Genomic DNA, 17,721 nt, shown 5'->3' on the forward strand with positions numbered 1-17,721 from the left:
TGTTCTGTGCTGTAGGGTGGATTTAATAAAGCTACTGTTCTTCAACTCGGGGATGCGGGGGGTACCATTCTTTAAGAAATCTGCTTGCCAAGTTCACCTTAACGTTTTCCATGTCTTGCTGGTATTTTACTGCTTTGCAAGAATCATTCTCATGTTTTTTGCCACATATTTGCCTAGACAACTGAAGAGCAAATTCTCCAAAAATGATCCAGCTGTTTATTTTTTATACAAACTTATACATGTCAACCAATTTCAGTTCATTTATCCAGTAAGCAATATACCAGTAAGCATTTATACCAAAAAGCAGTATAATTCACTCTTAAAACTGAAAATCTAATTCTAGTATAAATAAGAGCGTCATCATTAAAAGAATCAATTAGTAATTAGTAATGAGAAATGATAAGCAAACACCAATCACAAACCCAAATCAATTCCTCTACAGTATTTTAATCAATATTCATCTCTCATAGAAATGCTCTGATTCTATCTTAAATTGAGAAAGAGTATAGTTATGAATTGCTTCTTCCTCATCCCTAAAAGAAATATGCTTAATTATCTTCTGAGAGTTTGTTTGAGCAATAAGAACCCAGGATAAAAAAAGTATTAATTAAAAGTAGTGAGTAATCGCGTATATATTTACGTGTTCAGGAATACATCTAAATATATCATTCTTAAAATAGTAAAGACCATTAAAAAAACACTGGAGAGTAACACTGGCTATTAAGAAAATATTATGAAACATGAAACGCTCCAGTCTTAAGTAATATAAAAATAATATACTATGGCTACACTAAGATATTAAATTTAAGTTTATTCCCAAATTCACCATTGTACAAAGCCAACTAAGAATCATGACAACAGCAAAGGGACTCTTCCAGTTTTTAAGATACGACCAGTCAGAGTCTCATTTAGGGAAGTCAAGGATAGGCAGAATATTCATATACTTATAAAGTTTTAGATGAAAGGGGTATAAAAAGAAAAATATTCCCCCAACAATCACCAGATTACAAAGTTATGATGTAGGGCCAGAGAGGCTATACAGTGGATAGGACTTTTCGATCATATACTGGATAGGACCATATCACTTGCATGTGGCAGACCTAGGTTTGACTCACAAACCTTGACGGGTGATCTCTGAGCACTGAGCATAGAGCCAGGAGTAAAGCACAGTTGGGTGTAGCCCAAACCAGCCCACTTCAGAAAAAAAAACCCACTAAAAACGGGCACAAACTACCCCTGACCTAACAGCGTTAACTCTTCACACAAGCATTCCCCACAGTGGGCGGAGTTCTGTAGAGCGAAACAGATCGAAGCTAAACAATTTTAAAAGTGAGGCACTGAACTGGTCGAAGACCAGAGTGAAGGACTTTCCAAGGCTCGTTTGGTTTAGAAGTATCAAACAAAGCAAGTCAGAATCTTTAAAGTCATGAACAGTTTGTCAGAAAAGAGACTAATTTTATTTTGTCTGGATCATTAGCATTGTGTTTACTCCAAGGAATTTCCCAGCCAGCTTTACAGTTATTTTTATTTCCCTCTGTAAATGAGAAATTACTTGACTCTCGAGTCTAATTTCAGAGTCAGAGCCGCGGGGAAAGCTGGGGGCCTCCGGGACAGCCGTGACAAAGGTTCTGTGGCAGGCAAGGACCAGTGAAAGGCAAACATCTTTGAGTAAAAACAGTATCTGTCAGAACTAAGCAAAATTCTCAATCGCACGAATACCAGGCACACTCAGGCGGCCAGGTGTTCCACTCAAATTCTGTCCTGATCCTAACTGGCCGCAAGGAGGCAGCCTGGCTGGGCAGCTAAGAGCGATGCTCAGGTTCTGCGGGGCCAGGACCACGTGGGCAACACGGGGGCTGGAAATGCCACTGGGCTGTTGCACCGCGTGCCCGGACCCCTGTTCTGCTTCCACAGCCCACACTCACTGTTTTAGTGGAACCTGCTACAGAGAACAGTTGGCCGAATGAGGCTTCACTCTTCTACAGCTGCTCCTTCTCTGACGGAGGGAGGGCAAGAGGCCTAAAGGGTAGCGGCAGAGAAGTAAACTGGAGTTCAAGTTCAAGAAGTGAAGTCAGGGGTCAGAATGATAGTGCAGCGGGTAGGGTGTTTGCCTTGAATCAAACGCGGGGTCAACCCGGGTTCGATTCCCAGCATCCCATATGGTCCCCCGAGCACCGCCAGGAGTAATTCCTGAGTGCATGAGCCAGGAGTAACCCCTGTGCACTGCCGAGTGTGACCCCAAAAAGCATAGGAAAAAAAGTGAAGTCATTAAAAAGAAGAGGAAAATCAGGTGCAGCTCCCAGCAGAAACGATACATTTCCCCACATCTGTGTGCAGAAATTCTGTTTTACATGCGGCACCTTTGCCTGTTAGTCCTGCGTTATCAACACTGCTTCAGCCCCACTTGAGGGTGTTCTGTTACTGATCTGACACCCAGTCTTTTCCGATTAAGTCTCCAGGGCCAATACAGCCCACTGAGACACTGAATATTTCACTAGTGGAGTTATGAAAGAGCCAACTGGATTAGGCAAGCACTGCAAACAAGCAGAGACTACAGAGCGATCCGGCCTGCCAAGCAAAGAACAGGTTGCCTAATTCTTCGTCCAAAGTTGACTGCTAGGCCTAGACTCCTACCAGGGTATAGGGCGATGCAGAAATTCTCCCAGTGACAGAGTGGGGGTGATGGTAGAGCAAGTAGGGTGTTGGCCTTGCAAGGGGCCAACCCGGGTGAGAGTCTCCCAAACCCAGCCAGGAGTGGTCCCTGAGGACAAGGGGGTGTGGCCCCCAAACCAAGAAAAATATTTTTAGAATTAAAAAGTAAAAGCTATTCCCCAACTGAGAATGGGTACAGATGCATCAAGGGTGATAGCATGTGCAGAAACACAGCAGGAGTTGGGAATGCTGAAGAGTCCAGGGGAGGGAAAGACGGAGTGCTGCTCTGGGGGGGGCTGCAGCAGGGGCCACAGGCAACGTGGACCCCACAACTACCATTCCCAGAGAGAGCAGAGACGACCAGGATGGGCGTCGGGGGTGGGGGGGTTCCCCCAGCCACTCAGAGCTGTGCCAAAGTCTAAACACCAGCCCCAGGTACAGCAGCAGTTCCTGTCAGGCTACACAGAAGTCAGAGAGCACAGGTGGCAGGACAGTTGGAAAAGCAAGGACAATGGCACAGAGAGCTACAGAAACACAAGCCAGCTTTCATTCGCCTTTTCGAAATATATGCATGTACACAGACAGGAACCAAACCCCCTACTTTGATTTCTTTTACTCCAATGGAGGTTTGGGGAAAGCTTCTAACCTGGTGGTAAGGAGAGCACATAAAGGCCTTATTTATAAGAGCCCGCCACTCTTGGCAAGAAATGATAAAGGGGACTTTGGAACTAACTGATGGTCAGGCCACCAGACTCACAGATTACGACTTTCAAAAGGAAAGTGGCCTGTGTGACGGAAGCAGCCCCAGAATGTAAAACAGTAGCAAGTAACCAGTGCCGTACTTGGATGCCAGCAGAAATACTTCTCGCACAGACCCAGTGGGGGCCGCCAGAAGCGGTTACCGGTCAGCCAGAGTAGTGAGGGGGTACAGGGTTTTCTAAGATACAGCCAGGCGAGGAAGGAGAGGCTGCAAGATGCTGCAGGGAGCAGTGCTGGAGAAGCTGGGATCAAGGGTTGGAAGAATCCTCACCTCTGGGACGGAAGCCTGCACCCAGGTAGTATCAGGCTGGAGGATGGATGCCAACAGAGCAAGACAGAAACCAAGGGGCCAGCTGGCACCCCCACACAACTAGTGCCTGGACACTCCAGCCCAAACATACTCCTGGCATTCCAACTCAAGTCCTCCTCTCCAAGAGGGGCCACTGGGGAGGCACTGAGGGTTACCCTAACAGCGCAGGCTGGTGGGCTTCCTGCAAGTATGGGCTCGAAGCCCATTTTGAACGCGAGAAGCAATCCAGGCCGGGAAATCCGAGCTTCTGAAACAGGTGGGGATGCCTGAACAGCATCTACAGAATCCCATCACCCAGAATCCGCCCCCCGCCCCCCAACACAGGGCTAGGTAAGGATGTACCCGCTTCCTCCAGGAGCCCAAGCATCTGGGCTCTCCTGCCTGGCTTTCTGTGCAGGCAAACCACAGAAGGAAGCTTGTCAACTACAGGCTTTCTTGAAACTCAGAAGCCGCAGACAGAAATGACAATCCAACCTGGCCACGTTTGTCTCTAACTGTACCAGGATGCTTTTAATAGTCAAGTCTAAGTAAACGGACAAAAGGGAGAAGTAATACTTCGACTCTGATCCTGCCAATCAGAAAGTCAACACTTGGCCAAACCAAGTGTTAACTGACACCTACATCAAACAGGGCTGAGAATTTTTAAGTAGTTAGCTGAAAAGGATTGGACAGGGCACAGCCTGTGCTTGACTTTCAGAGACGGGGTCCCTCTTCATCCGTGTGAAAACTTCGCAAGTGAACCTGGATAGCACCTGACCATCCCCGTGGCATGGAAGCAGTCTACATGTTCCCTGCCTAAGTTCGGTCAATGCTCGGGGAACCGGCACCCCTTTTCCTGCAGGCACGGGCCATCAGAGGTGATTTGGGGTGGGGGGGAGGGAAGGGGCAGTGGAAGAAACTTCCTGGACTTGGTGACTGTTCACAACTCAAGTTATGTAAGAGTTAAACTCGTGATCGCCGGGTCGGATGCAACATGCGACTCTCAATCTTCCTCTCTCCCCACTGTGAGCAAGAAACGTGAACCCCCCCACCCCCCAAAAAACCCAAACACGCCACTTTGCAAAATCCCTCGGGAAAACCCAGAACTAAGTCCTCCTCTCCCGGCACAACTCTCCAAGTACCGCGCATCTTTCCCCGGGCAGCCAACTGCCCCTTCTGTGATCACGATCGCTACTGTTGTTGTTGTTGTTGTTGTTGTTGTTACTGTGTGATGCGGTGGCTTACGCTCCCGAGGCGCTCCCGTTCCCGGTGCGATCCCGAGCGGGCTCCGGCGAGCGCTGGACTGCAGGGTCGCTGGCTGCGGGCCGCGGCGGTGGGCGGCGACTCGTGGGCCCGGCCCGGGGTGGGGAGGGGTCCCTGGCTATTTCGGGGGCAAGGGTCCCGGCTCCTCCCGGCCGAGCGAATGGCCCGGCTCGCGCGCCCAGGAGCCTTCCCGGGGCGGCTCGCGAGGCAGCGCCGCCGCCGAGCTGTCAGCGGCCGCGGCCTAACGCCCCCGCGCGCCCGCCGCCCGCCCGCCGCCCGCTCACCTGCGCGGCCGCCGCGCCGCTCCCGCCGCCGGTCGCTCTCGTAGAAGCCCAGCGTCTCGGTGTGCTGCGGCGGCGCCTTGGCCGGCCCGCGGCCGCCGCCCGGCTGCTCGCCCTCGCCGCGCCCGTCGCGCTCGGGGCCGTCCGCGCCGCCGCCTTCCCCCGAGGCGGCCCCGGCGCCCACGCCCGCCATGTTCCGCGCACCGCAAACTGTCGCCGCCGCCGCCGCCGCCGCCGCCGCCTCCCGCCAGCCTCCGGCGCGGCCTCCGCCTCCGGCCGGCCCCCTCCCCGCCTCGCCCCGCCCCTCGCCGGAGCCCGGGCCGCCGCCGCCGCCGCCGCCGCCATCCGCCGCCCGCCGGCCGGCGCGCACCGTTGGCGTCATCGGCGCGTGCGGGCCCGCGGACGCCGCCGCCGCCGCCGCCGCCGCCGCCACGGCCGCCGCCATCTTCTTCCGGCCGTCGCCGTGGCGCGCGCCGGGCTCCGTGCGGCGCGGGGACGGCGGCCGGGGCGCGGCGGGGCCGGGCGGGGCGGCGGCGGCGGCGGCCGCGGGGGGCCCGGCCGGAGGCGGCGGCGGCGGCGGCGGCCGGCGGTGGCCGGGAGCGCCCTTGGCGCAGCCCGCGCGGCCGCGGCGCCCGGGGCCCGGCTCCAGCTCCGCCACGCCCGGCCCGGGGCAGCAGCCGCGGTGCGGGCTGCGTCTCCGGTGCATCGCCTCGGCCCGCCTGGCACCGTCCCTGCCGCGGGGGGGCCGGGAGCCGGTGCCAAGGACGCGGGGGCCAGGAAGCGGACGCCGGGGGGGGCGCGGGGACGCCGCCCCCCACCGGGCCGGCCCCGCGGGCCTCGCGCCATCGGCACCGCGCGGGACGGGACCGGCCCGGCAGCCGCCGCGACGCCGCGCCCGCGGGGCCCGGGACCACCCCCGCCGCCCGCCGCTGCTGTCCGCGCCCTCCACTTGGCGGCACCTCGTGCCTCTCCCCCCGCCCCGGCGGGCCAGCGTTAGCCCCCGCCGGTGCCTCGGTGGCCCCGTTTACCCTTCGTGCTGTGTTTTGGCCGAACAGAGCGGATCGCACCCATCCAGCGAAGATGCGGCGCTCGCTCCCGAGGCCGCAGTGGGAGGCCCCTGGGTCCGCGCTGCATGAGCCAGCCAGCCGCTGCTGGGAGACCCGGCGGGCAGCGGAGAGCCGGGTCGGGGGTCCCTAGGCGGATGCCCGGTTGAAGGGTCCGCGGGATTACGGTTCCCCAAGCCCCTGCGGGTTAATCGATGGAACCTGGCCTCTGACGAAGCCGGCCAGAACACGCGGGCAGATCTTCAGAAGTCATTGTGATTTCTTCCAGCTCACTCCTGTGTGTTTCTGGTTTTGCTCTAGCTCACTCTTGTGTGTTTTTAAGCGCAAAACCACCCCTCCTGCCCCGACCACTTACTGTCTCAGAGGAGTGGACTTTCCTTGCCTGTTATGTTACTTCTCATTTACTGTCCCAGCCCTTCTCTGGGCTTCTGGGAGCTTCCTTTAGGCCAACTGGGAGTTGAAGGGAAGGGCACTGTTTCCTATGTCAGCCCGTGTAGATTTCTCTCTCGTTTGCTAATTACGTTCCTGAGCCAAGAGCCCGTGTTCCAAAGGCTGTGTCTGTCCTTTTAAATTCTCAACCAAGAAGTGGAGGGGGCAGTTGTGTGCAGGTCTCGGGGAAGCAAAGGTGGGCAAGTGCAGTCTGCAGGAGCTTGGGGCGTCACTTTCATTGATTCTGTTTATTGGAGCTGCTGTCTGCAGTTCTGCGATGGGATTCCATGCAAATCCCCACCGTACCATAATAAACTCAGCGTGCTAGATAGTGTGTTTAAAAAGCCCATTTTAGGGGCTGGAGCGATAGCATAAGGGTGTTTGCCTTGCACGCAGCCAACCCGGGTTCGATTCTCAGCATTCCATATGTCCCCCAAGCATCACCAGGAGTAATTCCTGAGTGCGTGAGCCAGGAGTGACCCTGGTGCGTTGCCGGGTGTAACCCTAAAGGCAAAATAATAAAGTCCATTTTATTTTTCAGTGAACACTCTTTGGTATAGGTGTTGCTAATTAGAAAATAAAATAATTTATGAAAATGATAACTTATTGCAGCCGACTTGGAATTCAGGAAAGAGTCTTTACAAATAGGTTTTCTGAGTCATGTTACTCGAAGTCTTGTTATTGAGCATTGAACCTGCACTTCTCTGAGAAAAAGAATTATAATGTTTATTGTAAAAAGGGGGAAAAACGGCATATATTTTTTAAACCAATATTAGGGGCCAGAGCTATGGTATAGTGGGTAAGCTTAGCTTGCATGCAGCCAAGCTGGTTGAATCCCCAGCACCATATAAGGTCCCCTGAACCTTCCAGAATTGATCCCTGAGTAAGAGTAAGCCCTGAGCACCACGCAGTGGGCTCTGAAAATTTTAGGAACAAAGAGAAAGTATTTCATAAACATAACAATTTCTGTAGCATTCTGAGTTGTTTAAGACAAATAATATTTCAAGTATGAACTATAGCAGCTCAGTTTAAGCATGAACTGGGTCAACAGTGAGTTTATGCCTTAGCATGCAGTGTGTGGGCGAAAGTTCTGGTAGAGAAAAGTGAAGCAGAAGAAATTCACCCAGTTTTAGACAAGCTATTGAATAAGGGATATATATTCAAAATTACAGACATGTTAACTGTGATGCTACAAATTTAAGGGATGCTGTAAATTGCTACAAGTATTCTTAGGTGTGTACCCTGCCTGAATCTTTCCTCCCAGAATTAACTGCAGAACAGCAGTCTCAAATACCAGGTCAGTTGCTGTGAAATACACCTAGCAGATATTCTTAGACTCAGGAACACAGGAGTACAATAAAGGAAAATGCCATGGCAAAAATGCACCACATAGCTGTTGTTTCTGGAAATAATGGGACAGGTAGTTTGAACCACTCCCAGCTGTGCTCAGGGCTTATTCATGAATCTCTGCTCAGGGATCACTTATGGCATGCTTAAGGGACCGTGTGTGGTACAGGGGGTGGGTCAGTTACATACATGGCAAGCACTTTAATCCCCCTACCCCACCCCACCCCGACAGACACACTTATATTTTTTCTAATTGAATAACAGATACACAGTTACAAGGTTGTTCAGGACTGGGTTTCGGTTATACTATATTCCAACACCTGTCCCTTTATGGGTGTATCTTTCCCACCACCAATATCCCCAGTTTCCCTCCTGCCCACCCCTCCCCCCACTCCCTACTGCCTCTCTGGCAGGCACTTCTTTCTCTCTCTCTGTCTCTGCATAAATGTACCGTGGTTGCTTTATCCATCCATCTGTCCTCAGGCACTCAGTTTGTTTCCAAATTCTGGATATTGTGAATGTGCCGCTCTGAACATAGAAGTGCAGATGGTGTTTCTGCTGCGTGTTTTTGGGCCCCTAGGTTGTATTTCCTAGAAGTGGTAATGCTGGTTCAAATGGGAGCTCAATTTCTTGCTTTTTGAGGAATGTCCATATCCAGCCCCCCCCCCCTGTAAAAAACTTTATTTAAAATTTTGATGGAAAATCTGTAGATGCACAATTTAAAAATTGTTCATCTTTTATTAAAGATTTCATCATTGTGATTTTGTGACTACATAAAGTACACGAAACCCACTGTGTATGAATCATGTATCTAGTCTGCAGGTAATCATCCTATGAAACTATAAACTCTGGCCCACTGTGTCTTTCATTGGTAGTGGGATGACACCTGTCCTACCAGAGAAGTGGAAAGAAAAAGGCGCCCTGCAGTGATGACTTTGAATGCGTCCTTTGATTTATGGAATAGCTTCGCGTTATAAAGCATTCTGTCTCTTGCTAGCACTCTGCTATAGCACCCTCTTGATTTGAAAGCGAGTTTCCTATACTCCTGAGCAGCAAGTGTGTCATGAACATTCGTGATTTGAAAGGATGATGAATCAAAAGCAGGCCTGGACTCTGACTCAGCAATTACAGCCTCTTTGACCTAAGGTCACACGTGGGAACCTCCCGTACTTCACTTCTCTCTCTGTGAGGGATTGTCTAGATTACCCCGCTGGCTTCTTTCCCAAATCCTTTCACACTCCTCAGATTTTTGAACCCCTGGATTAAAAAATAGCAACTTGCGCTTATGCCATGGAGATTTGAAGCAAAGTATGAAATCCCGAATCACATAATGACCTTGGAATTGGGTCCAAAACCTAAAGCTGGGAATTCAAAGCAGTAACCTTGATGACACATCAGAGTCATGCGAGACTGGGAAAGGTTCTTTATGATCTTTACCATCTATGCATTAGTTCTTAGCCCTGCCCATGGGCTTCCCACCCCAGGCCTCAGGCCTTTGGTCTTTTCAACTAGTTCTCCAAACTTTTCTCTTGAATGACCAAGTTTGTGACAACAGTGATCAGACTTGTGTCTGAGATGACCACTGCTGTACAGTTATTTGGCTAGTATAGATGCGACCACAAAATGGTTTTTATTAACTCAGGATGTCTTCATTGAAAACTTATGCAAGCAGTACCTGACTCCTGTTTTCCAAACCGTAACTACCACACGTCTAGTACTCGAACTGTAGTGCTGAATTTAATTCATTTGCCATTCTTCAAAGCATTTGAGTTAATGGTTTTGGTGGTTTTTGTTTTTAAGAATTGGAACATCTTTGCAACCAGTGTTCTAAAGAAATAAAATATACTGCTGAGCCCAGAGCAAGCTTTGGCAGTAAATTTACCTGAGCTTACTGAATCTTTGACTTTCAGTAACAATATTTTCTCTCCAGCAATCATTTTTTTTATAGATACTCATTATATCTATCCTCTTGGGACTTTATTCCATGGACTTCTAAAGAATATTAACCCAGTTTTTTTCTTGATTTTTGTAGCACAAATCGAATAATGTGCCTTTGATTCTGAAAGGTAAAGGTAAAGGCCCTCCCGTTGATCATCGATTTGCTCGAGCGGGCCCAGTAACGTCTCCATTGGAGACTTTGTTGTTACTGTGTCTGGCATATCGAATACTCTCGGTAGCTTGCCGGGCTCTCCGAGAGGGGCGGAGGAATCAAACTCGGGTTGGCCATGTTGGCCGCATGCAAGGCAAAGGCCCTACCCGCTGTGCTATCGCTTAATGTATCCATTATTACAAGTTATCTCAAAATGATCATGAGCAAAATCTTGTTTTTGAAAGTGTTTCTATGGTGCAAAAGTTTAGTACTGAAACCATTATAACTAACGCCTTTTGAAGAGTATTTTATTTAAAAGGGATATTTTATAAAAGATATTCTGCTCTGTAGGTTCTATTTTTATAATAAAAGTATATGAACATAAATGAATGTTTTATTAGCTATCTAGTATTTAATTTGTGATCAATATAAGGTTTACATAAATATTAGATTTTAAATTTCTGGGAAATTTCGAATAATAGATGAAAAGCACCATCATGACTTAGCAAGCTTTTTTTCATCCCAGATTTCTCATTTTGAGGAGAAAGAACACTGTACATTTTTTTCATTATCCGTATAAAAAATAGATGTGTCATGTTTAGAATGGTTTTCATCATTTAGTCAGTTAATTAACAAGAATCTATTTGCAGAATGAGCTCAAATTTTCCAGTAAATTTGTTGCTGACTATACAAATTTTTCTTTATGAGTTCAGCTAGCAAAGGTTTTAATTTTAGACTTTAGGAGTCAGAGATGTTATTTATCACCTCACTGATGTTGCTCACCCCTTGGAATTTTGTCTTCCCAAACCCGTTGCTCTTCCGTTTTCTTCATTCCCTGGTGCCGAGTCGCCCGTTGGTGAGAAGGTTGAACTCTTCTCAGATCAAGATGACTGAGTTTCCTTTCCTTTCATCTCCTGTGCTTGTTGGGTTACCACTGGGCTGTGATCACATACCTGCATCCTTGTAATTAGCTTTCACTCTGCTCAGGATTCAGTGTTTCCATTCTCAACACCTTTTTCTTTTGTTTCTCCTTTTGGTTCTGGAGCTTGTTAAAAGTGGATATATTCTTCGGGTTGTATGAAGATCTATTATTCAAGTTTCATCTCCTCTTATGCAAGCCATATCTCTTTTTCTTTCTCTCTCTTTGGTTTCATACAGTAAATGCACAGTAGATTTTCAAAATCACCAAATAATCCTCTTTAAGGTTTCTGCCTTCTAGCTTAAAAGATTTTTTTTTAAACTGCTCTTTTTATATGTATCTGTTCCATTGTCTTCAATACTCTAAATTTATATTTGGATGTAAAAGCCTCCTGTTGTTTCTGACACTTCTAATTTAGTATCGATTTCAAGTCATGAAAAGCTTTTACCTCAGATTAAGCAGGGTGCTTATTACACATTATAACTAAGGTGAACATTTTCGTGGAGAATGGCGATTGGTTCTTCAAAATATCAATAAAAATATTTATTGTGACTTAGCATTGTCCTGTAGCACTGTCCTCCCATTGTTCATCGATTTGCTCAAGTGGGAACCAGTAACGTCTCCATTGTGAGATTATGACTTAAATATTTTCTCAAGATATTTTTATCCTTCGATCTTATGCTTTGTCTTCACCTGGTGATAACATTTATTCACTTTCCCCTGAGCATATGCTCATTGATAACAAATAGATGCTGGAGTTAAAATCTAGGCCGGGGGCCAGAGTGACAGCACAGCGAGTGAGGCATTTGCCTTGTGCAATGTTGACCTGGTTTCCATCCCTGGACTTGCCAGGAGTGATCCGCGATCCCTAAACGCAGAGCCAGGAGTAAGCCCTGAGTTCTGCCAGGTGTCTTCAAAAGCCCAAAAATAAGAAATCTAGCATGTATAATCTGCAAGTAAGTATTTTATTGCTAAGAAAATTGGGATTAAATCAGATCCTAATCACTATTACCTCTTAAATTTCCCTCTAGCCTTTCGTCCACATCATTAGCTATATAATAGCACCAATTGATAAAAAAAATTCCTGGAGCTGTAAGCCTCTTATATTCCATGTTACTATTATGTACTAAAGTGCGTGATCTGAACATGGCTAGCTAGATACTCTTTGTTCTAAGCAGCACTAAATGTAATTCAATTTGATTTGGTATTTTTATAATCTTGATATGCCTCATGCATAGTTTCTACTTTATCTTAATGTAGGCAATGAAAGTCGCATTAAGTAGTTAAAGGGTACGAAAATAAGTTGATTCCATTGATTTTGTTCCACTCTCAATTTTCTGCTCTTTGTTTTCTTTTCACAGTTTAGTAGAGCTCCACAAAGCAAGTCTAACTGGTATGATATCATCTCTCTACTGGTATCATATAGGTAATGTTTTATTTTATGAATAGTAGAACTGGATTTTCTCTTGAAAGCTCAGGAATCTCCTGGCTTAGGAGTCACTCCTGATGGTGCTTGAGAATCATCAGGAGTGTACTGAGAATTGAACCTAGTTTGGCACATGCAAGGCAAGCACCCTACTTGCTATAGTATCTCTTTGGCCCAGAACTTCTTTTCTATTTCTGTTTTCAACTAGGCTATGTCTTTGCAGGGAGGTATTGGGTTTTTGGCTTTTTTAAAAATTGTTTCTGTGCCAAAATGGGCAGTATCTTTATTTGTGGCTAGAACCTCAAGTCAGTCTCAAATGATGAAAGGATCTTTATTTGTGGCTAGACCCTCAAATCAGCCAACCCATCTTCTGAGGCCTCATCAAATGCCAGTTTCTTTGAAGCTGTCCTGGCTCCCTTCACAGCAGAATGATAAATCTCTTGGTTGAATGGCCCTGCCACTTCGTCCATTCCTCTCGGGGGTACTTAACACGCAGCATTACAATATAATGGCTGGGGTACCCCTAAGATTATTTTAAGTTAAGTGGTATTGACTTGGCCTCAACTTGAAATGTTATTCTCTATCCAGTGAGCTTAAGTGCCTTATTCTACATGTAACATTTATCTGAAATTGCTCCACTTTAATCAACAGCCATTAGTATTTTTTATGAAAGAAGCATTTGTTGACTGTATTTTGTGTGTCAGGTACTGTAGAAACCCCGAGCGTGACAAGGGTAAGTGAGATATGTTTACCGTCCACAAGCCATTATATTGTAATGCTGCGTGTTAAGTACCCCCGAGAGGAATGGACAAAGTGGCAGGGCCATTCAACCAAGAGATTTATCATTCTGCTGTGAAGGGAGCCAGGACAGCTTCAAAGAAACTGGCATTTGATGAGGCCTCAGAAGATGGGTTGGCTGAGAACCGTCACTGAAAGCCATGCAAGTGGGTGCAAGTCCAGGGTGAGGAAGGCAGGAAGGTGTGCTTTCCAGTGAAGAGTAGAACTTCGGGACTGAGTTTCAGTTTTCAGGGCTGAATCATAAGGAAATAAACAGTGAGTGATGCAGGGCATTGACTAGACTGGTCTGGGGGCAGAATGAAGAATTAGGAATGAGAAGATTTTTTTGATATAAATTTTTAAAAATTAAAGAACAATTATTTACAAAGTTATTGATAGTTGAGTTTTAGGCATAAAATATTTCAGTGCCAATCCCACCAGTGTCAACTTCCCTCGACCAGTGTCCCCATATTCCCTTCCACTCCCAGCCCCTGCCCTCAACTTGGCAGGCACATTACAAAGGAACTGGAAGATTCCTCTGAACCTTCCTCACAAGACGAAGAACAAGTCAGTCCTTTGAGCCTCACAAGCAGGAATATATGCTTACACTTCTGTATATAAGTGTTAGGTATAATAATCAGAAGGTTAATTTGTTTATTGAGAAGTTACCAGGTAGTAAGTCTTACTCTTAATGGGACAAGTCCAATGTCTATCTAGTTCATGACTTTTACCAATATCTTTTTCATTAATCTTAGTATAAATATAAAACTTTGTCAGTTTCTAAGACAAAGAATTAGAAATTGATGGGAATCACAGGTTTAATAACAACCAGTGTTTTCTTCACATATAGGTTATTCATCTAAGTATTTCAGAGCATTTATTTCAGTCTATTGAAAGGATAAAATGGAACAATGACTTGGAAGATGCTTTTTGTAAGTTTTAAAGCTTCAAGATTATTTTGAATCAGTGCAGATATCAGGAAGAACTCACTCTTTATTAAATCTTACAGCTAGGTCTTTAGTCTTCTCCCTCCCAAAATTATGGGGTGAGGTAGAGAACTGTGTGTCAACTTGGAATCAAACTCCGTTCTGAGCCATTTAATTTAAACACTTATTATTTTAATATAAGCGCATTTACTTTGGCAGTCAGTGTACAATTTTAATTAGCCCTTGGAAGCCAGCAGAATAGGATGATGAGGTAGAAGACATGAAGAAATACGTCCATAATGGCCTGCCAGAGCCTCTGGCAGCCTCTAAGAAAGGCACTTTTAGCATAATGTGCGATGCTTCTGAGAAATCACCCGCGCTGGCACTTGGACTCTTACACATTTAATCATTTTAGTGTTTTTGAAATGTCAAAAAATTGGCATTTGCCTCTTTGTCATCTTTACTACACTCAGAGAGAATATTAATGTCTTAAATTTATTCCGATGCAGTGTCTGATGTATAAGGAAACTGAACTCATTTTTTCCTTCTGCCCAGGGTATGCCTCCCAACATTGACAAGTGCTTTTTCTCATCCTTTGGACCCTAAACCTAATGCTCACACTCCCCCTGCCCCCTTTCCCCCATGGCCTTCTCTTAATCTTTCTCTCTTTCTTTCTCTCTTTCTTTTTCTCTTTCTCCCTTTCTCTTTCTTTCTTTCTTTCTTTCTTTCTTTCTTTCTTTCTTTCCTTCCTTCTTTCACCTTCTCTTAATCTTTCTCTCTTTCTTTCTTTCTTTCTTTCTTTCTTTCTTTCTTTCTTTCTTTCTTTCGTTCTTTCTTGGGAGGAGCTGTACCCAGTGGTATTCAGGGATTACTCTTAGTTGTGTTCAGGGGACCATATGTGACGCTGAGGATCAAATCTAGGCAGGACAAATGCAATGCGAGGGCCTTACCCCCGTTCTATCTTTCCACCCGCATTCCCTTCTCTGCACTTACTCATTGCCCAGGCCTCTACAACTTCAAGACCTCTATGTTGTAATTATAATTTTGCCTATCACTTTCCCCTATTGACTCTCAATATCACATTTATAGGAACCACGTCTGCTACCTCTGTTATTTGGAGAAGCACTGAATGGTTAATCAGAGAGAACAAACATACCCTTCATGGTTAAACTGGTGTAGGCTAAATCTTAACTGCTACTTACTTGATACGGGAACTTGAGCAAGTCACTTAAATTCTTTGAGCTTCTTTAAATGAGGGTAGTGCCTGTTCTGCAGGATATTTGTGAAAATTAAATAAAATCTGTTCATTAGTTAACAAATGCATGGAGGTCCTGTTACACATGAGGTAAACTGTTGTACATGAAATAGAGAATATGGTGGTGATGAAGGCATGGTCTTCCTTTGGAAATGTCCTCATTTGGAAATGTCCTCATTTAGTGTGAGAGATAGACAAGATAGACTAGTGCTATACTAGTGAGGGAGGTGTGGATAGGAATCCCTTACTATAGGGTTCTAGTAAATTCAGAATCAGGGTGAAGGTAGCTGTAGGGATGTAGGGTGAAAGAAGTAGGTGTGGCCTGTTGAGTGAGAGAGAGGATGGCAAGTGGAGACTCAGAGAGGCAGGGCATAGCAATGACTGTGTGACTGAGGCTGGAGGTTGAAGTACCATGATGGACTTCCAAACCTGGCACAGGGCAGAGGGATCCTGTGATTCTGTGAAGAATTGTTGATCAGAGTTCAATATTTCTGAAAGATCTCTCTCGGCAGTGTGTTGGAATCAGGAAGATAGTGGGACCTGTTAAGAAAGCTGTGTCTAGGGGCTGGAGCAATAACACAGCAAGTAGAGCGTTTCCCTTGCATGAAGACGACCTGGGTTCGATTCCCAGCATCCCATATGGTCCCCCTAGCACTGTCAGGAGTAATTCCTGAGTACAGAGCCAGGAGTAACCCCTGTGCATCGCTGGGTGTGACACAAAAAGAAAAGAAAAAAAAGAAAGCTGTGTCTAGAAGTGATGATGGCAGGAGTTGCTGTGGAAATGGGCTGGGACTAATGGATTGGGAGGTCATAAGGAATCAGAAAAGGCAAGATGAGATTTGACATGGAAAACAGGAAGGTGATGAGCAAGGAATTATGGTGAGATACCTCACCCATAAGTGAGCATTCAGGGGGCTATAAAGTGAGTTCCATTTAGGCGAGAAAGGTAGTACAGTGGATAGGGTGCTTGCCTGGCTGATATGTGCTCCAGCCATGGGACCCCCTATGGTTCCCAGAGCCTGCCCGGAGCTGAGCCAGGAGTCAAGCCTTAAGCACCTCCAGGTGTGGCCCCAAAACAAACAAATGAATTAGTCCAGGTTGGGAGGTTCTGAAGTTCCCCTGAAAACCCACATTTAATTTCATCATTTTAAATTCCAGTCTGTTTTGACCCTGCTGTATTTTTCTCCTTTGTTCTTGAACATAAACATTTCCATTAAGATGATATCAACACTGATGAATTTTGTGGCAAAGATTTATTTTAGGGTGAACTCCATTAAGGCAATTTAATTTCTTGCTCCATTTTCAAGATGCTATATTTTATCTGTTTGCATTTTACTTTATAACAGTATTTCCATCAGGATAAAATATTTCTTGTGTATATTTTACTACAAAGGTTGGGTTTTTCAACTTCTTTCTTTTTATCTTTGTCCAATTTATAAAGATTGTAGCTTTTTTTATGGGTGATTTCTTTTCAGGCTCATTATATACTTATTTTTACCATATCAAATTTCCCAAGTCAGAGTTTTCACATGTAAACTTTTACCAGATATTTCTTTTTTAAAAATCCATTTCTTTTTCTTTTTATAAATTTATTTATTGAATCACCGTGAGAGCAGTTACAAAGCTTTCAGGTTTAAGTCTCAGTCATACAATGATGAAACACTTGTCCCTTCACCAGTGCACATTTTCCACCACCAAAACCCCTGGTATACCCCCCATTCCACACCCTCCCCCTACCTGTATGGCAGATGATTTCCACATTACTCTCTCTACTTTGATTACATTCAATATTCCGACATCAGATCCACCATTAATCCCACCACTAGGGACTTTATCCCAATGCTCACATCTATTGAAAAGGCAACATTAGACAATTTATTTTATATTGCTGATTATGAATAGCATATTATGTCACCCTGCCATGGTAGCAGTCACACAATTTTGGAATTCTGAAATCTTAATAAATAAATCTGGAGGGATTTCTTCCAAAAGCCATTGGGTTCTGAGATTTGTTTCTGAGTCTCTGCGATCATGGCTTAAGCAGCTTGTTGAGTACCCAGAGGTCCCGTTCATGGGCTGTGACTTGGGGTCTCGGAGTGAAGGAGGAAAGGGCCGGCTCCACCCCCATCCCATGAGGCCAAATGTGTCTCCTTACTGTGGGCCCCTACTTGGCTGTCCATTGGCCTCTGGAAGATGGCCGCCCCCGAGCTGCCAGGGGGAACAGGTGGTGGATTGGCACCGTTTC

The 17,721-nt window shown here is 46.2% G+C and overlaps 1 protein-coding gene across 1 annotated transcript in view; it reads right to left on the reverse strand.

Moving 5' to 3' along the window:
- Positions 1 to 5,471, reverse strand: part of TAPT1 (transmembrane anterior posterior transformation 1) — a 49,282-nt gene extending 43,811 nt beyond the window's left edge. The window contains exon 1 of the mRNA XM_056130345.1: positions 5,248 to 5,471. Coding sequence (XP_055986320.1) covers positions 5,248 to 5,437 — 190 coding nt within the window. The 5' untranslated portion in view covers positions 5,438 to 5,471. The remainder of the gene's footprint in view (positions 1 to 5,247) is intronic.
- Positions 5,472 to 17,721: the final 12,250 nt, after the last annotated feature.

The sequence above is a fragment of the Sorex fumeus genome, unplaced genomic scaffold (genome assembly GCF_029834395.1).
Source record: "Sorex fumeus unplaced genomic scaffold, SorFum_2.1 ptg000077l, whole genome shotgun sequence".
Lineage (NCBI taxonomy): Eukaryota > Metazoa > Chordata > Mammalia > Eulipotyphla > Soricidae > Sorex > Sorex fumeus.